Raw genomic sequence first — 24,605 nt, forward strand, 5'->3', positions numbered from 1 at the left:
TTCCTTTCCATTATGGTTTATCATAGGATATTGAATATAGTTCCCTGTGCTATACAGTAGGGCCTTGTTTTTATCCATTCTATATATAATAGTTTGCACCTGCTAATCTCAAAAATCCCAATCCCTCCCTCCCCCACCCCCCCATCCCCCTTGGCAACCGCCAGTCTCTTCTCTATGTCTGTGAGGCTGTTTCTGTTTTGTAGATAAGTTCATTTGTGTCATATTTTAGATTCCACATACAAGTGATATCATATGGTTTTTGTCTTTCTTTGTCTGACTTACTTCACTTAGTATGATAATCTCTAGTTGCATCCATGTTGCTGCAAATGGCATCATTTCATTCTGTTTTATGGCTGAGTAGTATTGATCGACTTCTAAATCAGGTGGATTGTTCCCTTTGATCAGCAAGTTTCTTGTCTACCACTATTTGTTATGGAAAACAAAGCTTCCTTATGTACGTCTCAGTATGTAAGACCTGATCTGTTACACATTTTAAAATATTACTTTGAGTGCGAGGAAACAGACATTCCTAGAATTTATTGGTCAAATTCTGTTGGGTTTAGGTGTTGGGGAAACACGCTGTATCTTCATGAGCCTGGTCTGCTGATCGCGGGCCCCTTCTGACTTTGCTAACTGCCTGCATTCCTCCTGCCAGAGAGAAAGAAAGGAGAGGGGAGGGAAGGCAGGGGAGGGAGGTGGATGGGCGAGCAACTGCACAGGTCGGGCCTGTTCCAGGGACCGTGGTGAGGGTGAGTCTGCTTCAAAGACCAGTTCTCAAACCGCAAACGACCTCAACAGGCCCTGTGACTAGCTGTTAACGGCATTATACTGCGATACTCCTGGGAGAGCAACCTTCGTCCCCTTTGCGTCATTTCTATCCTTGAAGATGAAACGTTTCAGTGCAGCACAGGTGTAGACACATTTTACCCAAACGGCTGAGATTAGCATGCTCTGAAGTGCACCTCTCTGTGAACGCGTTCAACAGTGGCCGGATATCAAAGACCTCACGTTCATGTGGGAAAATAAGCAACAGCAGACAGAAAGCGTGAAAGGGAAAAGCTGCAAGAGTGTGTGTATGTGTGTGTTGTGTGTGTGTGTTTGTGTGTATGTGTGTGTGTATGTGTACATCTGTGTGTATGTATGTGTATGTGTGTTTATGTGTACATGTGTGTATGTGTGTGTATATGTGTGTATGTGTACGTGTATGTGCGTATGTGTGTCTGTGTGTGGCTAGCCCTACCAGACACTGAAATATCTTTTAAAGTTTATTTAAGTAACAAAGTTGGTACTTGGACCTGAATAGACAGCTGAGCAGGATAGAGTAGAAACTGCGGAAACAGACCCAGATGCACAGGGAAATCTTATATATGATAAAGGTTGCATTTCAAATTGTGGCGGCAGCTACATAATAATGCAGTTGCTGGCACCTGGTTGGCCAGCTGGAAGAGAGAAAATTAGACCCACATTCTTGTATCTGTACCTCATACAAGAATAAACTCCAAGTGGATCAGCGATCCAAATGTAAGAGAGAAAGCCATACAAGAAACGTGGCTGGCGAGTTTCTCTTCCTGTAGGGAAAGTCTTTTAATTATGGCTTAAAATCCAGAAGTAAGAAAAGAAATGATTAATAAATTTCAGTACATAAACATTAAAAATTAATAGAAATATAATAGGAAAAAGGCTAATATTCTGAATATGTATATATTTTAATCCCTACAAATCCATTTTGAAAAGTAATTAAAGAAGCAAAGAGATGAAGAGTCAATTCACAGAAGAAGCAACCTTAATAATAAAATAAAAATATGAAAGATGCTTAACCACACTAGTCATCAGGGAAACAAACAGTAAAATAACACAATATAACACACATCAGATGAAAACTATCATAAACTCTGACAGTGCCGAATATTGGTAAAAACGTGAGGAAAGACCAACTCTTACTGCTCATGAATTAGACATCATTGCAAGCACTCTGAGGTGTATGTTGGCCAAGTTTGGTAAAACAGTTTGTTCAGGCCAAGTTAGTAAAACTGAGTATGTTCATCCCCGAAACCCACACATTCCAAAACTTGGTAGAACAGAAAACCAAGCAGTGCGCTTCATGGCTGTTCTAAAAGAATTTTGAAAAACGAGGCGCCCATTACATATTTTAAGTTAACATCTAAATGTTTTATCATACATTTAAGTATCTGCAAAAGATGTAATTTCTTCCATATTATAAACATTGTTATTTTTTTAAATGAATCTAAAAATCATGGAGATTTGATACCTGCCAACCTAGAGTTGACGCCTGTGTTCCTTCTGACATACCCTCATTGTTTGGGTTTTTGAGCATTTCTTACTTATTGGCTATAAGATGCTCTAAGTTCATCTATATTCCCAGTCCTAGAATGAGCCAAGGATTTCTCCAAAGGATCCTGATTCCTTTTGTTGGAGAATGGTATGAGAAGCCAAGTTCTGGCTGCCACTGATTTTAATTACTCAATCTCTCATTCCTAGAACTTCTTTTTGTTATTTTCCAAATATTCTGTTTTCATCTTGTCTTTGCCTTACCTTTGTATTCAAGTTTTTTTTTTTTTTTCTCTTTGAGCCTTTTATTCATACCTGTTTTAAAATCTCTTCGCTTTGCTCTACTACTTGGAGTTTCAGGGGTAACCTGAAGTGGCTGCTAATTCTTCCCCACGGTAGTTCAATTCCTTATTCATTTGCCTTTTTCTTCTTCTTTTAGTAAGCTCATCTTCAGCAAGATTTTTTTTTTCCATGAGTGTTTTTATGCCATTAATATCTTCAATGTAGTTTCTCTCTCTCTCTCTCTCTTTTTTTTTTTTTATCACTATTGGTTTATAGACTTGGTGCAATTTTTTTTTTTTTTTTTTTTTACGGTACGCGGGCCTCTCACTGCTGTGGCCTCTCCCGTTGCAGAGCACAGGCTCAGCGGCCATGGCTCACGGGCCCAGCCGCTCCGCAGCATGTGGGATCTTCCCGGACCGGGGCACAAACCCGTGTCCCCTGCATCGGCAGGCACACTCTCAACCACTGCACCACCAGGGAAGCCCTTGGTGCAGTTTTTAATGTTAATTTTCCAGCTTAGAGCTCCTGCACAATGAGGTAGTGTGGATTTAGTCCTCCTAATGCTTGCAACCCATGATTTCTCCTTGGTAACTTTTTCAACCCATAGCCCAAAATAGCAACTTTCTTGCAGCATCCTTGGGCTAGTAGGTAAATTGAAATACCTGTTTCACAGAGGCCAAGATTTATGAGATAGCTCAGTTTGGGCATTTCATATACACTAGGCTATACGTTAGAATCTCAGTCCCCATAAAATATTAAAGTCCCAGCCCTTAACCTCTATGGGATCCTGACTTCTCCCTGAGTACCCTTGACTTAGCTTCTGCTGTGCTCTGACCATGAATTTCCTCTTTATTACTGGGACCTGGGAACTAGCTTTCCTTGGTTTCTAGTTGAGCAATATTTATAAACTCTTATTAAGCAAACCAATATTTACAAGTGTTTGAAACAGGAACAGATATTTCCATGTCTGCTCATTTTACTTAACTAATGAGGACACATATATATTACTGACTATGTGCTAGGCATTGTTTCCACAAATTTACAAATAATAACATATTTAATCACGTCACATCCCTATTGGGTTGCAGAGGCTTTGCCATTTACCCTACCGTATCCACATCTACTGATTGCTTAAGTTTCAGTTCACGTGCCTCCTTATCTGTGATTTCATCTCAGATCACCCTGAAGCATTCATGCTCTTTTTCTTATTCTCTCACTATAATTTGTACCTTCATCATAGCAAAGAATTATGTTGTTTTAACTTGTTTGCATGTTTCTTTTCTCAATAGACTTTAAACTCACTAAGGTCAGGGACCATGCCTTTTATCACTGTAGAACCAACATCTATCATAGCCTCTGGCATATAAATACACTTAATACATTTTCACTACATTAAAAAAAAAGATGGAATTATATCATGTGTGAATGAGAAGTAGCTTTAAAACAGTATGTCAGAGTTCACACTTTTTTTGAGGATGATTTTGCCGTAAGAAATGTAAATCTAGCTTAAATACAAGTTAATTATATTTTTGTCTTAACTAAAATAATAATTGCTACCCTTTCATGACTACAATTTGAGCAAAGACCAAAATTTGAATTGTGATATTTAAACGTGTATATTTCAGAGATCTTTTTATAAATGCCTCATGATCTTAACCCAACAAAATCCACATTCAAAGTTTTCATGGGTCAGTTATGATATTCCAGGAGTATCTTTTTACTTTACTCAGGCCAGCAATAGTAATGCTACTGGACAGAAATAAAAAGGGAAAGACAGTTTACGGCAAGAACTTACAGAAGAAAATACGACTCTCGTGTACTCAATCAGTGGAGGCTGGTAGTAAATCAAAGAATAAATCATGACGGGTTCACTTGCGTGGTAGAAAGAGGGAACAGAGGGTATATGGATGGGCTTTGGGGTCAGAGCTGAAGTTAAGTCATGAGTTGGTTACATGTTTTTCCTTTGTGCCTTAGAACGCGCTACTATCTAGAGCTCTGTGTTCTCTTTTATAAGATGGGGATCGAGTTGATACTTTTCAGGTCGAATTGATGAGTAAACGAGATAAACTATGTGACCGCACCTTTCCTGACCGTGGAAGGCGTTCAGTACATATTAGTTCACGTCTTCCATCCAAACCTCATTCCTTATTGTAAGCAGTTCCTTACAATTTCGTTACATTCTCAATCACTTTTGTTGTAACATTTGGGTTATGTAATCCTCGCTTAGTATCACCCTTTAGAAAGCCAGAGAATAATACCCTTCTGCCATTTCTTTTTTAGTAAGGGACTGCTGTAGAAGCCAGCAGATTTATTTCCTAATGGGAAAACGTATGATGAATTGTTTAATTTTGAGACCTGTAATTTTAAAATAGTGACATTTATTTCAAAGAGTGGCTTGGCATCTCTACAATTTACATTATTTTATAATTCCAAAATGGTTTTAATGGGATTATTTTTTAAAGATATTGAATCATTTTCCTCTCCTAGGAAAATAAAATGTTCTTTTCCCCTAACTATAATAATTCTGTAATATTAATCTTATGGTCCTTTATCAAAATCAATGAAACTGTTATAATTTAATTGTCACAATGTATTTTTATGCTGCCAGTGTTCTCTAAGTGGGTAAGATGAATTGAACTCTCATTTGCTTTTGATGAATATTTAATTAGACATTAAAATTAAGAGAAATGCTGAATTTCCTAACCCCAATTCCATTTTGTGTGAATATCTACTTGATAATAAAAATGATTATTTGTATTCCACTTTCAGTTTAGAAAAAATATTTTAAACTTAATAGCTTATTAAATCTTTCCTAGAACACTCTGAGATGTGCATTACTAACAACTTTTTTTAAAGATTTTTTTTTGATGTGGACCATTTTTAAAGTCTTTTATTGAATTTGTTGCAATATTGCTTCTGTTTTATGTTTTGGTTTTTTGGCTATGAGAGATCCGTGGGGATCTTAGCTCCCTGACCAGGGATCAAACCCACACTCCCAGCATTGGAAGGCGAAGTCTTAACCACTGGACTGCCAGTGAAGTCCCTATCAACGTTTTATATATGAGAAAAAATAGCCTCAAAAGGTTAGTTTGGCCAAGGTCACCAGGCTTGTCTGTAAAGCTGGGATTCCTACTGTACATTATTCCCTATTATACATAATATGTTAACATGTTAATTGTCTCCTGAATATTTTTCAAGTTCAAATTCTAAACGTGATTTTAAGTGACATTGTAGACTTTAAGACATTTGTTTTTAAAAATATTATTTGTTTTTGTTATAAAATACAAATATACTATTGGAATAAACAGTTACAGCAGCAAAGAACATTCAGTAGCCTAGTAATAAAGTGAAATACACACAGTCACACAGAGACTCTGTATAAAGAATAAACTTATATATGGAACTGGGTGATTTTATATATTCTGCTATGATGTAAAGATATACCAAAGGTTGAGGATATTGTGCTGAGTGAAATAATCCAGTCACAGAAGGACAAATACTGTTTGATTCCACTTAAATGAGGTGCCCAGAGTCCTCAAATTCATAGAGACAGAGACTCGGATGGTGGTTTGCAGGGGTTGCGGGGAAATGGGGAGTTAGCGTTTAATGGGCACAGAGTTTCAGTTTTGCAAAATGTAAAGAATGCTGGAGATGGAGGCGGGGGACGGCTGCACAACAATAAGCGTAGCTTAGACTTTTGAACGGTACACTTGAAAGTGGTTAAGATGGTAAATTTTATATTATGTGCATTTTGCCACAATTGAGAAAAAGATACATCAACTTTTTTGCGTATACGAATCCGTCAAGCTCTCGGTTTTATAACATTCTTGTCTCTGCTAACAGTGCACATATTTAAAAAACGTAATGTAAACTGAGATTTTTAAGAATGCCTTTTGCAAATTTCAAGCCCATATAAGACACCGTCCTCTTTCACTAAAACGTGCAGTGTTTGCCTCAGCTGATGCTCTCCAGGGAAAAACGAAGGGTCTGTGGACCACATGAACCATAGCCCCATGCGTGGCATGTGACCTGAAGTGTGAGGACAAGCAGATATTCGTGGGGTCTCCAAGGGAAGGAGGGCACCCCAGTCAGGTGGGACAGCGTGTGTGGAAGTGTGGAGTCCGGGCCCGGCAGTGGCTCAGTCTCAGGACGGGTGAGGCAGGAGGCCCCAGGGTGCCAACCTAGAGAGCCCCAAGGAGTCTAGGTCACAAGCCAAGTGCCCCAGTAGCATTCTGGACTTTACTCTGGCTGATGTGGAATCAATGAAACATTTAAATTAGCTGCATTTACACCCCCATGTTCATAGCAGCATTATGCACAATAGCCAAGACATGGACGCAACCTAAATGTCCATGGACAGAGGAACAGATAAAGACGATGTGGTACCTGTAGACAATGGAATATTACTCAGCCATAAAAAAGAATGAAATAATGCCATTTGCTGCAACTTGGATGGACACAGAGATTATCATACTAAGTGAAGTAAGTCAGAAAGAGAAAGACAAATACCATATAATATCACTTATATTTGGAATCTAAAATATACACAAATGAACTTATCTACGAAACTGAAACAGACTCACAGACATAGAGAACAGACTTGTGGTTGCCAAGGGGCAGGTAGGGTGGGGGAGGGATGGATTAGGAGGTTGGGATTAGCAGATGCAAACTATTATATATAGAATGAATAGACAATAAGGTCCTACTGTATAGCACAGGGAACTGTATTCAATATCCTGTGATAAACCATAATGGAAAAGGAAAAAAATTCTTTTAAAGTGTGTAAAGTATAAATATGTTCTGAACTGTACACTTAAAAATGGTTAAGATGATAAATTTTATACGTGTATTTTACCACAATTTAAAAAAATCGGAAAAAATAAATAAAATAGCTGCATTTAGCCAAGTCCCTCAGATTTTCTGGAGGCAGGAATAGCTATTGGAACAGTACAGGCTGCACTGGGGCAGGGGCAGGGCTAGTAACGAGCTCAGAGACAAAAGGACGGGACATACAGTAGGACGTCTAACCTCCTTTGGATTTTTGTAAGAAATGACTTGTTATGGGCGGAAGTTCATCAGAGTAAAGACAACTAATGGAATAAGAAACAACCTGGTAATATCTGCTAACGTGTTATTCTAGCACATAACCAGGTATCTTCTGTAAGAGAGTTTGTTTATATTTGAACAAAATTCTTACCTAAGGTCCTGGACTGGGTCCGGTTTTATGAGGGGTGTCTCCACTGAATGTTCAAAGAGAGCCCCTTCAGGCCCTAAACACAAACCAAAGAGGAAGCTTTTACAAGAGTAAAATAAACAGCAGCCCACAAATCGAGCATTTACACTGCATATTACAGGACACGTAGGCTCTGATCGTTGCTGAATTCGTACAGATGTTTGAGTTGCAGGAAAAAAATAGGTATAACTGCTTTCCTGCTTTTCCAAGGATACCACGATTTCATTAGATGGCTATAAACAAAATATGATTTTTAAAGCAGTTACAAATACCCAGGCTTATTTTAAAACCAGAAAGCAATATTAGCCCTCAAATTGAAAGAAATTTCAGTTGAAAATTGCATTAAGTCCATATATTTTCGGTAATAGTAATTTGGTTCATTCTCTAGATTTTACGTGTAAAAATTGTATCTTGTGTCCTCTGTTTCTTAAGGCACATCAGGAAATTTATAGAAAAATCCAGATTTTGAATATTTAAAATTGACTTTCTAATTTGCACGAATCAGTATGTTCCCAGTTGTCTGGCTAGTCTGAGAACCTAATTATGTGCAAGGCATGGTGTGGGTATTGGGTTAGGGTGCAGAGATTCGAAGGTGATATAGCCTAACTTGGTTAGTACTCAGAACCCTACAAGGCAGGTATGATTATTTTCCCATTTTACTGAAGAGGAAACTGAGGAACAGAAAGGTTAATTAACTTGCCTAGAGTTACACAGCTAAGTGGCCGGACTGTGATTTGACTTCAAAGCCCACACTTTTAACCTATGTACAGCAGGGTTATTCACAGATAAGTGCTCATCATGATTTATCTAGGTCCTTCTGCCTGGCCTAGACCACACCCCTGTCTTGGGCTCCACCCGTCAGTACAAAATGAACTTTCAAAATTACAAACCAGGGCTTCTCTGGTGGCGCAGTGGCTGAGAGTCTGCCTGCTGATGCAGGGGACACGGGTTCGTGCCCCGGTCCGGGAAGATCCCAAATGCCGCGGAGCGGCTGGGCCCGTGAGCCATGGCCGCTGAGCCTGCGTGTCCGGAGCCTGTGCTCCGCAACGGGAGGGGCCACAGCGGTGAGAGGTCCACGTACAGAAAAAAAAAAAAAAAAAAAAAGAGAAACGCAAGCAATTTAATATGAGGAAAATTTAGGCTGGAAGGACAACTTAAGGGGCACAGACCCCCTGAGGCCATCAAGGTCCTCTTATGGAAGTTTGGAGAAGTCACTGCACAAGGAAGTGACCCTTGGAATTGATGGGACCATTCACCACCACTGAAAGGGGAAAGTCAGGAGAGAAGCAGAGCTGGGGGAAAACACCGAATGAATCAGCCTGGAGACCTCCTGTGGGATCATGTATGTCCTTAGAGTTGAAGCCAGTTTTAATTGGGCCTTTTGTTCCTTTCAGCTGAAGGGCTGTTAACTGATGGAGCAGGTCATCAACTGTCCACAGGGCTGCATGACTGGGTCCGGAGCCGGATGTGTTGAGCGTGTGCTTGAAGGGTGTGGCCCTCTCTGAGCAGCTGCTAGAGATCCGTCTTCACATCTGTAAGGGACATGGACTCCCCAGCTGTGTTTACCTTCACTTCTTCAGTGGCTGAAACCTTACTTTCCGGGTCCTCTTTTGTGGGTGGCTTTGTGGGTGCCTCCAGGATGTCTACGTCGTCACTTGTGACACATGCAATCCCGTTCAGCTAATCAGAGAAGGATGAAGGGACTGAACTGCCTTATTGCTAGATTGTGTCTTTCCCCTTAGTGATGAGACTGGATACTCTTACAGGGCCCTGTTTTCCTTCCTAAATGTTGGGGAATGGACCCCGCCCAGCGAATCACTACCAAGGAACCGAAGTACCCAACCGTGCATCATCCTCCAGAAGCCAGTTCTGGCGACGGGATAAAATATTTTTTTTGAAGATGACATTTTGACGCTGCTCCAATACCATGTTCTGCGACTGGGGTTAGTAAAAGGGACATGCTGATTTTGGTCACTTGGTGACAATTCTATTTTTAGGGGGAAAAATGAGACTGCTGAAGGCTGAGATCAATTTCAAACTGGGGTGGTGAAATTGTTTAATCTCCTCCATGAATTTGGTTTAAAAATGATTTTTCAGTTTCCCCGTTGACTAGAGTATATACGGCAGCTGTTTAAGAACGGACGAGGGATTTCACGTGACTCTTTGAGTTCTTGAGACAAAGGCAACGGCAAGAAAGCACTTCTTGACGTGTGTTCAGGTCAGGATGTCCTGCAACTCAGGAATCTGGCGGGGCCGCCTTAAAGGAAGACCACTGAGTCCCTCCCCTTACGCCCCACGCTCAGGGCAAGTGGCCAGAGGGAAGAGTGTATAGCCAAGCATTGAATTCTCTTTCTCTGCCCCCAGCATGACCTGGTTCTCTGTCGCTTCTCACTCCTCTTTCCTTGGCTGTCAACTGCTGCTGCTTTTGCTGATCCAAGAAACTCCAAAGGCTACTTGAAATCAATCCATTTAACACAGAGATCAAACGTTTATAGTACGTAGTGGAGAAAAGCGTGAATGGGAATTTACTTGGAAAAATTAACGTTTATAAAAATATTCTTCTCGTATCTTATATATTTAACGAAACTTAACCATCATTGTGGCAACTATGGAGTCGTATGACATAAAGAATAAATCAAGTTTTGTTTTTTGGTGCAATTTTCCCAACACAGTTGGAATTATATGATGGCTGTGGTAGTTTTCTATTTCTGTGTAAAGCCTTTGGGTTACACCAATTGGAAAGAGATAAAAGGAAACAATATGGTGGGGGAAAAAAGTGGGTAAAGATTTGTGAGGAAGATTTCATTCTTCTAAGAGAGTGTCAAAGAATTTCAAAAGAAATGCCATGAAGAAAAGTCAACAAATTCTAACTACAGTAACTTTTTCTTATCTGTCTGAAATATTCCACAGTAAACTTGCCAAAACTGCAATTTGCTTTTGCGGAAGTGCCCTCCATGTGATACTGTTTTTCTTAAGAGTTACTACAGATGAATGGACACAGAAGATGTGGTATATACACAATGGAATATTATTCAACCAGAAAAAGAAGGAAATCCTGCCCTTTGCCACAACATGGATGGACCTCGAGGGAATTATGCTCAGTGAAAAAAGTCAGAGAAAGGTAAGTACTATATGATCTCACTGATATGTACAATCTAAAAAACAAACAACAACAAAACAAAACCCGAACTCACAGACACAGAGAACAGACTGACGGTTGCAAGAAGTGAGTGTTGGGAGGTGGACAAAATGGGTGGAGGTGGTCAAAGGTACAAACTTCCAGTTGTAAGACAAATAAGTCGCGGGGATGTGATATACAGCATGGCGACTACGGGTACCCCGTATTGTGTACTTGCAAGTTGCTAAGAAAGTAGATCTTAAAAGTTCTCGTCACAAGAAAAAAGTTTTAAGTATGTGTGGTGATGGACGTTAATTAGACTTACTGTGGGGATCGTGTCAGATATATACAACTATTGAACCCTTATGTTGTACACCTGAAACTAATGTTGTTTGTCAATTATTCCTTAATTAAAAATAAAGAGCTACTACATACCAGTTACTCGAAGTTTATCTGTACCAACCACAACTGCCTTTTCATCAACAGTCAACAGTGGCTTGCTGTCCTTGGAGTTGATCTGAAACTGCTGACTCTGGACCTCTACCATTTTGGGACCTAAAGAATGAATGAAAGCATTTTATTATAAAGTGTGTAGTCTCTGCAGTGTTAAAAGCTCTACTTCTACACATGCCATGGCACCCAGCAGTACCAAATCACTAAACATTTAAGATTTGTTACCGGTAATTTTTTTGATTCTGTGATTAAATTTTAAGTCCTAAGCCAAAATCTATTATATTATTAAAATTAATGTAGGTCACATGTATGTAGATCTATATCAAATATATGTATGAATGAATTATATAAAAATTAATTTTTTCAGGTTTTTAAGACTTGCCAAAAATAATATGATTCTTCTACGCAGATTACTGAAATTGGTATTCTTTTGAGTATTAACCAACTGAGGGTTTTATATTCTGAAATGTGAGATTTGTGAAAGACCATCTTATGAATGGCTTCCTTCAATGGCCAAAGTTAACGCAGACAATGAATGAGTCACACTCAGATTCTTGCCTCTGCCCTAATCCTCACCTCCTACTCCATGGAGCAAACAGACATCACCATGGAAACACACCCTCAAGTTTCTGCCCTTCACCTTCATCTCAGCCATTTCTGTCTTCTCCAGCCCTTCTTTCTATTTCAGGGACAGGGCATCACTTTCTCCTCCAAGCTTACTCCTTTCACATGAACTTTTTCTGTTTGTTTGTTCGTTTTTGCTATACAGCAGGTTCTTATCAGTTATCTACCTTATACATATTAGTGTATATACGCCAATCCCAATCTCCGACCCACTGGCTTTTAAATTACGACTGTACTCAGCACATGTTTAATGTGTGCTTCTGTGTGCCAGGCACTGGGGACGCTGTACCTTCAGCGTGTGAGATCTTGTTCAATGTCTCTCATTGGTACAGTCGGGTATCCATCATTTTATGTTTTCTGATTTCTCTGTGTTTCCTGTCCTTCTAACCTTAGCAGCATAATGGCTTCATCTCTCTAGAACATAGCGTTCAGCATTTGCTTAAGGAACTACAAGTGTTCCTTCATTCTTTTGTTAGTTCTATTTTCTTATCTGGAAAAGTAAGTTTATTGTGAAATGGATACTTGCAGATTTCGTGTATGTGTCCCTGTGTCTCTCACAGTACTATTTCAAGTTGACTGGTACCTGCTAGAAATTAAATAGAAGCTTTTCAACTAATACATTAATCAGTTTTGGATATTGTCAGCAACATATTCTTATGTTTTTTCACTAATTTGTACCTCAGATCCCTCCGAAGATTCTTCATTTAAATGTGCATGTGTTCACATGTTACAAAGTGGAACACATTTTTTTCTCTATGTTTTATCTCCTTTCTCTTAAGGAAGCCTGGCTTTGTTTTGTGATAGTTGCCTTTATTTTTGCTCTCCTGAGCTTTCACCCAAACTCAGTTATCCTGTGATTCGGTGTCACTATTTACCTCTTCTGGGTCACTGATATATCTTACATATTTATCATACAAACACTGATTTGCATTAAGTGATGAATTTGAAGTTGAGTTTAGAATCAAGAGGAAAAAACTGGAGTAAATTATCCAATAAGAGTTCACTGTTTAGCTTATTGGACGTTCATATAACAATTCGAGGAGAATTTATCAAGTGAAAGTGGTTAAACTAAATGACATTTTTTCTGTAACCATTGTTTCATATACATTGATGAAATATTCAACGAATGAGTTTAGTTGCATAATTTTCATGAGTAACAAAGCTACATAAATCCTCAAATCAAAGAAAATTCAGGAAAGTGAGTCTCTTCCATTCAGCACCAATTTATTGTATGCTTTTATGTTCAAGGTTTCGTGCTAAGAATTGAGGCTACATGAAAGAGGAGATGCAGTTCACAACTTATAGGATTTCATAGTCTACTGAAGAAAAAAGCATATAAATCTAGTCCCAGGGCAATTTGATAAGTGCCGTGATACAACCATGGACAGTGTCCAGTGAGAACCCTGACAAGGAATTCCTGTCCCTCCTGGGGGGTCAGGGATGACACCTCAGGGAAGGGGATGTCTGGGCTGACCTGGAAGAGTTCATGTTTCCCTGATGAAGGGAGAATGCGAGATTCCAGGTAGAGGGGCTACTCAAACAAACGCACAGAGGCGGATAAAATTCCATCTTCACTTTATAAAAAATACATAGAATGTTCAGTTTAAATATGTTTTCCACTTCAAAAGAAACTGTGCTCCAAGTGATAACAAGCCCACCACAGGAATAATCATCTCTTAAAGTAAGTGAGTTTATAATTAAATCTTTTAACTTTCATTAATATTCTACTAGTCTTTATAACCTTGCTGGACATGCATTAGAGCTGAGTAAGCCACCCTCATGTGCAGGAGAGTTCTTTAAGAAATAAAACTCAGGGCTTCTCTGGTGGCACAGTGGTTGGGAACTCACCTGCCAGTGCAGGGGACACGGGTTCGAGCCCTGGTCTGGGAGGATCCCACATGCCGCAGAGCAACTAAGCCCGCAAGCCACAACTACTGAAGCCTGCGCGCCTAGAGACTGTGCTCTGCAGCAAGAGAGGCCATCGCCATGAGAAGCCCGTGCACCACAACAAAGACCCAATGCAGCCAAAAATAAATAATAAATAAATTAATTAAAAAAAAAAGAAAACTCAAATACTTTCGTTGTGATTAAAAAAGGAGCTATCTGGTAAAATCACACTTTTAATGAAAGGCTTTGGTACAAATAACGAGGGAAATAAATAAAGGAATTAGGGCTTCCCTGATGGCGCAGTGGTTGAGAGTCCACCTGCCGATGCGGGGGACACGGGTTCGTGCCCCGGTCCGGGAAGATCCCACATGCCGCGGAGCAGCTGGGCCCGTGGGCCATGGCCGTTGGGCCTGCGCGTCCGGAGCCTGTGCTCCGTGACGGGAGGGGCCGCAGCGGTGAGAGGCCCGTGTACCGCAAAAAAAAAAAAAACAACAAACAACAACAACAACAAAAACAAATGTCACAGAGTCCTTTGAGAAAAGGAAAGATTTATTCTGCTGCTGCAAATATCGTATCACAGAAGATACTGGACTGGAAGTATAAAACTGTGGTTAAGTTCATTCTACTAATGCTTTGGTATCATCTAGGTTCACCTTTATAAGCCTGGAGTCAGTGACTCTTATCTGTATAGCTTGACTCTGTTCTTTAGGCTAGTCTGTTACATCCAAGCACATGAGTTCATGGACCTATAATAACCAGGAAAGGGCTCCAGTGCTGTTCACAGCAATTGCCTTGGATGAACCCACTGTTTTTTAAAACTTTATTTTATTGAAGTATAGTTGATTTACGATGTTGTATTAATTTCTGCTGTACAGCAAAGTGATTCAGTTATAAATATATTCTTTTTCATATTCTTTTCCATTATGGTTTATCACAGGATATTGAGTATAGTTCCCTGCGTTATATAGTAGGACTTGTTTATTCATCCTATATATACTAGTTTGCATCTGCTAATCCCAAATTCCCAATCCACCCCTCCCCCACCCCCTCGGCAACCACAGTCTGTTCTCTATGTCTGTGAGTCTGTTTCTGTTTCATAGGTAAGTTCATTTGTGTCATATTTTAGATTCCACATATAAGTGATATCATATATTTGTCTTTCTCTGTCTTACTTCACTTAGTATGATAATCTCTAGCTCCATCCATGTTGCTGCAAATGGCATTATTTCCTTCTTTTTCATGACTGAGTAGTATTCCACTGTATATATACACAATGTATATATATATTATGTGTGTGTGTGTGTGTGTGTGTGTGTATACCACATCTTCTTTATTCATTCATCTGTCTATAGACACAGGTTGTTTCTATGTTTTGACTGTTGTGAACAGTGATGCTAACCCCTTGTTTTTTACTCCTTTCTTTGTTAAATTTCTCTCTTCTGTTTTACCTGAGAAATTTTGAGTTTGTTTCCCACTTATGACCCCAAATCCCTCAAAGCTGTGGCTCAGGCTTATACTTGAACCCTTGTCCACTCTGGAGCACCCTGGACAGGCCATCTTCCCCCACCCCATCTCCTAGAACTCTCTCCCACACTTAAGCTGGCTTTCCAGCCCATCCCTTCCTACACAGTCTTTTATTCATTCCTCCATTCATTCATTCAACAAGTATTTATTGAATACCTCCTAAATATATGAGTGGCCTGAATTAAGAACTGTGTCATTGACTGAATGGAATAACCTAACTCCAATTTTTGAGTATTACATAATCAAATTATTGTGTGTGTGTGTGTGTGTGTGTATATATATATATATATATATATATATAAAATATGCAATAATATTATTGTATATTGTATTTCCAATAAATATATTTATAATATAATTTTATAATTATATTTACAATTATATATATTCCTTGGACTATTATGTAGCCATTAAAATAATGCCATTGAAATGGAAGAAATTAAAAAAACAAAAAGAGAGTACTATGTGGACTTCTATGCAAATAAAGTTGAAAACCTAGATGAAACAAAATATCAGGGAACTAGGAATTGCCAAAATTGACCCCATTCAGCTAAAAAGTCTTATTTTGAAGCTAACCAGAACTGGTTTCTATTATTCGAAGTCAAAAGAACATTAACTGTAGTAACCAGAGCTGCATTTACAACTAGAAGGTTCCACTGTCGTTCACAATTTGTTGTCTTTTAGTCCCAAGATTTGAAATGCTAGCTGCTGATGCTTGCTTTCCCATGTTTGATTCCTTTTGGAATTTAAGACTTTTGGCTTTGATTGTATTGGTTGCCAATTTTTTCAGTGGTCTTAGTAATAAACAATTATTCATTTGATTAAATGGGATTACTTTGTCTAGTTCACATAAATCACATTTTAATATCCAGATTGGCTAAATTTAACTTCTCCCAGGAAGTGTGAGGCTGGAATGAGTGTGATTGTGGGAAGTCATTTACTGAAAATCGTCTTGGATTTGGTGAGCTGAATATTTCCGAGTTCAGGATTCTCAGTATAGCAGAGGCTTTCCAACCAAAGGTTTAACAGAAATCACTTATTTTAACTCTACCTCAGGTATGAAACACTAAGGTTAAAACTCAAAATTTGAGGTTAACAGTTTAAAGTAATTCTGATGGGAAACTTTTTTTTTTAAAGTGAATTCCTTGGTGACAAAAACAACACCATATTTGCAGCAACTAGGACAGTTCCCGGTGTGCCATGATTTAATGAAATCTGTGTAGAGAGGGAGGGTGGTGGAAACACCCCTGTTGGAGAAGCAAGTCCTAAGGTGACTCCTGGTTTGGCTTCTCTACTAACTAGCTGTGTGTTTTTGAGAAAATTAGCTTTTCAGTGCTTCCATTATTTCATCCACAAAAGTGGAGACAGATTTATGTTATCTTTAACTCCTCTATATATGAAAATCCACACTTAGCAAAAAATTAAATGTGAAAATGAGTATTTGTGTTAAATCATTTTCAGAAGAATATAAAATGAATCTTTTACTTTTGGAACTCCTAAAAAATAATTACACACTCTAAATGTTATTAATTACTTGACAGCATATAGAAAGTAGCACATAGGCATTCAATAAATGTTTGTTGAATGAATGACAAAGGATGGGTAAAAATCCCTCAAACATTTTTTTTTTTTTTTGTGGTACGCAGGCCTCTCACTGCTGTGGCCTCTCCCGTTGCGGAGCACAGGCTCCGGACGCGCAGGCTCAGCGGCCACGGCTCATGGGCCCAGCCGCTCCGCGGCACGTGGGATCTTCCCGGACCGGGGCACGAACCCGTGTCCCCTGCATCGGCAGGCGGCCTCTCAACCACTGCGCCACCTGGGAAGCCCTCCCTCAAACATTTAAAAGCTACAGTCAGTTAAAAATTTTTAAGAAATTTAAGAAATGGTAGACACAATTCATAATACAACATAATTTATAAAGAAATATGATTTGGTTTAGACAAGTATCATGAACATGTATGCTGTGTAAGCTCAGGTTCATCTCTAGATTTACTGAGAATTTCACTGGACTTGGTGATAAAACAAGCTTCTAAGCAAAAGAGAAATACAATTTATCATTTAGAAAAAGTTATAAAGATTAAATCAGAACACAGACTACGGAACTCATGTGTTACTGTCATAAAAGGAATCATAAAGTTAAGCTATGGCTGTACCTTCCAATGTCACATTATTGTTCTGTAACAACAGCCATTAAAAAAGGGGGACACGGAAAGCTACCTGCCTGTGTTGGTAGTACACTTGTCATCTATTTCCCCATAATCTGGAGAGCCATCCAATTTCTTAGATTTAGCAAATCTATAAAGTGTTGATGGCGTAGAGAAGGTATATTCCTTTCACCAGCTGTTTGCTCTTTTGTTATTTCTTCCATCGATATTCTTTCTTTCTAATCCTTTCGCTCTCTGCGCACAATTCCAAAGGACCTCTCTCCCACGTGACCATATTCTTTGGTCTTAGCTGATCGGATGGGTGTACATGGCTCAGCTAAGGGCAGTTGGTTGAACAGAGTAATTGGGCCAATTAGAGTACTTTGCTGTGAATTGAGAATTCATGACATTGAAGACCAAGTTGGCTGGTGTTGAGAACTATAGCCAATCGGATGAAGAACCAGAGAGTCCTGTAGAGTTAGAACCGGTGCAACCATGCTACCAAGTGAAAATCATGGACAGAGATTCACGGAAAGGAGGGGAACATGGTAGAGAGAAGGAGAAAGGGAGGGGGAGAGAGGGAGAGAGAGGATGAATACTTTGATTCTCCAGCCCTGGTCTTTCTTTTCTTGAGGGCAGCTCCTTTGTTTCCTTTCCTCAGTCTCTGTGAGATTATTTTGTATCCTGCCAACAATCATTGTTTCTTGTACTACCTTAAATGGTCCTCTTATTTCTTGGAACCAAAATAACTTCACTTAAAATACTTCAGACTGTCCTCCCACCACCTGAACTAGTCTCCGTGGTCCACGCAGCATGATAGTTAGAAAACTCATACTTTGATTGCTCATAAATAACTCTGAATTCTCTAGAAGAAAAAAGAAACAAATGGATGCATTCAGCACAGCTGTTCATGGACCACACACACGCAAAGCACTGTTATGAAGCTGGACTCACCCACTTTTAACCTGCCTGTAGCCCCTCCTTCCGGGTCGTGTGCATTTACAGTCACATTCTGCGTGGACTGCAGAAGCAGAGATGAGTCCTAAGGACAGATTTACAATGTCAGCCAAATACAGACTATTTAAAATGACTAGACCTTTGAATTTGTATATAAATTGAGGATTTACACAAAAGAATTTCCCCCATGTCATAGATCCTGTGAACCTATCAATTTGTGGCTAAAACTATTGTTTAAACTTGGATTATATTGTGTGAAGGGGGTGAATGCATTATTTTTTTCCCCCACAAAATATAATAACCTCCTGGGTTTACAGAGCCTGTGTGCACTGGTTACAATGGACCAAGTCCGTTCTCAAGGTGAAGAGCTGAAACAATGAAGTTTTAATCAGTGTTTTGTCTTTTCCAAGGAATTAAAATTTCATTTCTCATAATTTATGTCCAGGACATGATATCTTTTTAAAAGGTAAATCAGAGAGCGGTTAGCTCTTCTATAAATAAATACCATATTATCTTCAAAACGCCAAAGGCTTCTCACAATTTCAAAAGAGCTTTTAAAATCTGTTGGATGCCTGCGTTTTTAGAGCTTTTTGTTGGAAGATACAGTGGCTTTGTGAGCACGTAAGTGGGGTCACAGTCTGAGCGGAGGCTTTGTCTCACAGAAGATTGCTGGCTCTTCTGTAACAGTTTTCTTCAAAAGGAACGCAGTAATTTGGCTACTGGATTCAGGCGGGTTTATGCCACTCAGAGGGAACCAAATATCTTCCCAAGTTGGGGGGTATAATACGATTTTTCAGAAGGAAAGAAGTTTCAGGAGTGCTTTGGAACGCTAGCAGGTCAGAAATTCTCCAACTTGCTTTGTGGAAGCAGATGGATTTGCCATTGTCTCACCTTTCAACCAATGGCGTGACCTTACTACTTGTCTTTGCTGTGTTTTGAAATAACCAGCAGGATAATAAGAGCTAAAAATTCACCAGCGATTTTTACCATCCAGCCTCTCCTTTCATCTCCACACTTTGAAGGAGGTAGCATTACTCCTCACATGCAGATGAGGAAATTGAGCTCAAAGAGATTAAATGACGGCTCTCCCAAAGTAACAGCCAGCAAGGGACAGTTCCATGACGGAACCGTCTTCAGGCGCCAACTTCCAGGCTCTTTTTTTTTTTTTTTTTATCATTTTCCCTGAAAGGGAGGACATGGCCCAGGTCAGAGCTGTGAGGCCCACTCCCGGGCCTAGACAATAAGTTGTCCCAGGAACCACTCTGGTCGTCTGATCCAATGGATTCTCTCCAACACTATTCTTTTTCTGGCTTCCACCGCAGGGGCTGCAAAGGCTAAATGCTTTCTCAGCCTGTCCTGCAGGGAGGGAGACCCAAGTGATACAATTCCGGTCAATGAGATGTAAGCAGAAATCCGCTGGGGCGGGGCTGGGGGTTTCCAGGCAAGGTTTTGGTCGCTCGCTAGGGCCCACCCAAGGCATGTGGCCAGGGAAACATGCAGTGTCGACGCGTGCACACCTTTCATCAGAAAAGCAAACTTTCTGTGTTTCACCGTTATTTATTTCTCATGAAACACAAATTCTTTAAACGTGTCCTCATCTGCTTACCACTCTGGAGTGTATTTCTTTGGCATACAGTGGGAATAAAAACTCCGATTCCCCCTCCAGGCGAAGTCCATCTTCTGTAACATGCAGGTGACCCATTCCTGTCTGTTAAAAAGAGATTTGTTATTGCTTTCTTCTTCACTTCTTTTAGTATCAACTTAAATCATGTATGCATTTTCATAGATTTCCTATCGGCACTTTACTGTATTTCTCTTAAACACTTTATTTAAAACTTTGTTTTTATTCAATATTCAGTATTTTATTACGTCTTGTGTAAATACAAAGGACTTTTTAGGAAATGCATATAAGATTTAAATAATCACTTTATAACAAACATGCAAGAGCCCACCAACATGTCAGAAAAAAAAAATCTTACCATTACTATTTAAAAATTTTAAAAAATTAAGATGCAATAAAATGGACTCTTCAGGCTTATAGCTCTATGAGTTTTAACATACGTACAGATTCGGGCAGCCACCAACACAACCAGGATACAGCACTGCCATGAAAACCAACACGCTACAGTTCGCAGTGAAATTATTTTAAAAAGGTAAAAAAGAAAAGTGAATGTTATATTATTTTTTGCTACTGAAAATTCTGATCCAGACAGGAAACCAACATTAACTGCATGAAAGGAAGCTTCTGTTGATACAATGTGGATGAAGTGACCGCACAAACAAAACAACAACATGTTTATCAGGAAAAAAAATACTTACTGGGGAAAACCACATCACTTTAAGAATCCAAATTGTAAGAGCAAGATTCACAAGGAGGATGATGAGCAAAAGAAGAACAAATAAGTAGAGGCAACGCTTTCTCCAGCCATAGATGCCGATTTTGTAGACAGACTGGTTCTCTGGCCGCTCTATGTGGGTGCCTTCTGTGGTCGTGGTGTATTGTTCACGTACCATCTGCCACCGGGTGGGGGGCAAGGGAGGGGGGGTGAAGGGGGGGGAGGAGGGGAGAGGGAGAGAGGGAGAGACACATGGCCAGAAAGAGGATTTGTTTGTCAATATTGATTGACCATTAGTCCCACAAAATACTTTTTACCCCAATAACAAATTTCGCAAATTAGTGATGTTTAAAATGAGCATTGGCTATTACTTTGAAACATGTCACTGTATTTCAACCACAGCGATAATCTGTCATGCAATGTATTTAGATATGACAAATGCATTTGAAATCCAGTGATTATATTTTCAGATTTTGATCAATAAAATCAATACATATAGAGCTTTCAAAATTCTGCAAGATTAAGCTTGCAATTGAAGCACCAACCTACAACAATCCAGTTATCACATTCTTAAAAGATTCAGTGGGAGGAAAATCAAGCTGGTACCCAAGAGCCTTCTGAAGAAAAAATCCAATTACTCAATTTTGTGCCAAATGATTAAATTACATCTTCCTTCAGCTACTAAATTATTCAGAATTAAAAAGGCTCTTTTCAAGATACCTACCACACCAACTCTGGCCTATAATGAAGCTCCCAAGTACTGACCTAGTTCAAGAAAGATCAAAATGTGCACGTGTACAAATGTTTACAAACATTCCCTGTTTTATGTAAATGAGGTTAAGAGTTTTAGTAACAATTTCAACTCTATGAAGAGATTTTTAAAAGTTGCTCAATTTTCCCCTTTCCACAAAGAAAAAAAGGACATGGTTTTAACTGTTTAAATTAAGATTAGAAATTATGATGACTTTTCTGATTGTAAATGTAGCAAAATGATGAATCATATAAAATATTCTCCTCTGAGGTTTTTATGCATTTATTTTTAGGAGTGATTTGGAGCTGTCCTTATTTAAAACGTTATGGTCAAAATAACTCTATAAATTTCTCTCCAACCAAACAACAGGCATTTCCCCGTGTCCTAGCTGATTGTATAAACTGGTGCTATTCATCGCTCAGTATTTTCAAACACTCAGGACTGACAGTCTGCATTATTCAAAACCTAAGGGGTTAACAATTTCATGAGGGCATTCTTCACTCACTCACCTTTGACCCCTCCAGTCTTTTTTTGGATTAGAAAGTCCATCACCACCCACACAGCCCCACATCAGCTCTGCCTTCAACCTGCATCCCAAATCTGTCTACTCCTCTCCATTGCCACGGCTACCGCGCTGGTGCCAGCCACTGCGAACTGTCATCTGCACCACTGCAAACCTGCTTCCCTTCCTTCCCCTCGGGAAACCCCTCTCTACCCACAAGCAGACACGTGAAATGTAAGTCAGCGCCTGTCACTCTACAGTTTCACACCTTCCCGCGATTTTTCCCCACTGAGAACATCCAACCTCCTCCATCACCTCCCAGACCCTACGTGAGAGCCTTTGCTCACCTCTTCATCTGCAGCTGTTGGTCTGTTGCTCACAGCGCCCCATTCACTCTTTATCAGCCCAGGTGAACCCTCAGGTCAGGACTCACTCCTGGGCATCCCTTCCACCTGAAACCCTCTGCCAGCTCCCTCCTCAGCTTCAGACCTGCTCACATGACACCTTCTCAAAGAAGTCTTCCCCAGACACCCACTCACTCCCAACACAGCACTCTGTTATATTTATTTCAAAGCACTTGTCATCTAAATAATGGTGGCAAAACCACACTTTCTGTAAAAGATAGGCTAAGAGTCTGCGATTGGATTGGGAAGGGTGGCCAGAGAATCTGAATTTAAAGCAAGTGCATTAATTTACAGTATTGCTACAGATCGATAAAAACAGCAGTTTTCTAAGTGTGTGTGTATACACATGCACATGCGTGCACGCACACGTATGGTTTCCACTTGCTACATATTTCTGTTCCTATCTAGAGCTTCCTATTGCTGGTGTAAAGCTATCACAAACCTAGCTTAACCCAACATAGTTTTATTATTTTATAGTTTTGGAGGTCAGAAGTATGAAAATGGGTCTTCCGGGGCTAAAAATCAAAGTGTGAACAGGGCTGCTTGAGCGGCAGGCACCTGGGCCTGAGTTTGGGTAACAAAGCCACGTTTTATCATTGCCCCCCTTAACTCTTTTGGTTAACCTGCCATTAACCAGTGTTAGATGTGTTGCACTGAACAAGGATCTTACTCTAGACAGGCATGATTTAAAATGATGAGGCAGAACACTCCAGTTTTTTTTTTCTAAAAAGTGGATGTTGTTATTTTAATAAATTATTAGCTTATATTCTAACGGTGACTCATGGTGGCTTCCATTTTTATTTGACACTGTATATTCAATTTTTTCTGTTACAGACTTTCAGAGGCTATCAGGTTCAGCTAGCTTCCTTCAGATATGTGTTAAAATTAGCATTGGAAAGGACACCAGTTCTTTATCACTTCGAGGTCAGATAACTGTAAAGTATTAGTATTCATGCTGGCAAGAAACTGCTCTGGAACAACGCATTATGCTTTAAGATCTACTTATAGACCCTTGACAAAAAATTAATAAGATAACATTTTATGTTAGAACTTAAAAATCTATACTCCAAGGTAAATAATTTTGAGTTTTACTACATCTTGAGCAAAAATTATTTTCATAGGCTCCTTTATTTCAAAAACAATTTATGGGGACTTCCCTGGTGGCGCAGTGGTTAAGAATACACCTGCCAACGCAGGGCACACGGGTTCGAGCCCTGGCCTGGGAAGATCCCACATGCTGCGGAGCAACTAAGCCCGTGCGCCACAACTACTGAGCCTGCACTCTAGAGCCCACGAGCCACAGCTACTGAAGCCCACGTGCCACAACTACTGAAGCCCGCACGCCTAGAGCCCGTGCTCCGCAACAAGAGAAGCCACCGCAATGAGAAGCCCGCGCACCGCAATGAGGAGTAGCCCCCACTCGCCGCAACTAGAGAAAGCCCGCATGCAGCAACGAAGACCCAACACAGCCAAAAATAAATTAATTAATTAACTAAAAATTTTCCCACCCCTTTCCCTGTTAACCATCTTTAAAGTATGTTGATGGTATCCTTAATTTTGATTAGCTTTAAATGCTTCTCTCTAAATATAGTTATCAATATTTTAATGCGTAAGGCTCCAGACATGGAACATTATAGTATGTTTTGCAAAAATATAAGTTTTCATATGCTCTTGAATTCATGGTTACCTATTTATTATCTAAAATAAAACCATCTTAAGGATAGAAATTCTGCCTTCTACATTCTTTGATTCTTGTCATAGTACATAGTATAGTAACTGAATACAGCGTCCACTACATAAATGTTGTTAAATGACATTGTTAATTTTAAGTAACATTTACTGAATGCCTGGTCTGGATAGGCTGTTGCCAGGAGTTTGAGACACGGAAATGATAAATACATGGCTGATGCTCAAAAGGAACTAATATAAAAGGATTTTTTTAAAAGGTGGGTTTGAAAAAGAACTAAACAGACTCCTCAGAAATGAGTTCAGTTATTTTTTATTTTTATTTTTTTTGTGGTACGCGGGCCTCTCACTGTCGTGGCCTCTCCCGTTGCGGAGCACAGGCTCCGGACAGGCAGGCTCAGCGGCCGTGGCTCGC

At 39.6% G+C, this 24,605-nt stretch overlaps 1 protein-coding gene across 12 annotated transcripts in view; it reads right to left on the bottom strand.

Moving 5' to 3' along the window:
* SGCG (sarcoglycan gamma) overlaps positions 1–24,605 on the bottom strand; it is a 50,521-nt gene that overhangs the window by 10,016 nt on the left and 15,900 nt on the right. For 11 of the 12 annotated variants that reach the window (XM_067713740.1, XM_067713735.1, XM_067713733.1 and 8 more), the window contains 5 exons: positions 20,831–21,025; positions 20,118–20,219; positions 18,509–18,596; positions 11,358–11,477; positions 7,769–7,841 (listed from right to left, as the gene is read on the bottom strand). In XM_067713740.1, coding sequence (XP_067569841.1) covers positions 7,769–7,841; positions 11,358–11,477; positions 18,509–18,596; positions 20,118–20,219; positions 20,831–21,025 — 578 coding nt within the window. Of the gene's footprint in view, positions 1–7,768; positions 7,842–11,357; positions 11,478–18,508; positions 18,597–20,117; positions 20,220–20,830; positions 21,026–22,447; positions 23,992–24,605 lie in introns of those variants that run through there. The other variant, XM_067713738.1, reaches the window with a different exon arrangement.

Source organism: Pseudorca crassidens, chromosome 18 (genome assembly GCF_039906515.1).
Source record: "Pseudorca crassidens isolate mPseCra1 chromosome 18, mPseCra1.hap1, whole genome shotgun sequence".
Taxonomy (NCBI): domain Eukaryota; kingdom Metazoa; phylum Chordata; class Mammalia; order Artiodactyla; family Delphinidae; genus Pseudorca; species Pseudorca crassidens.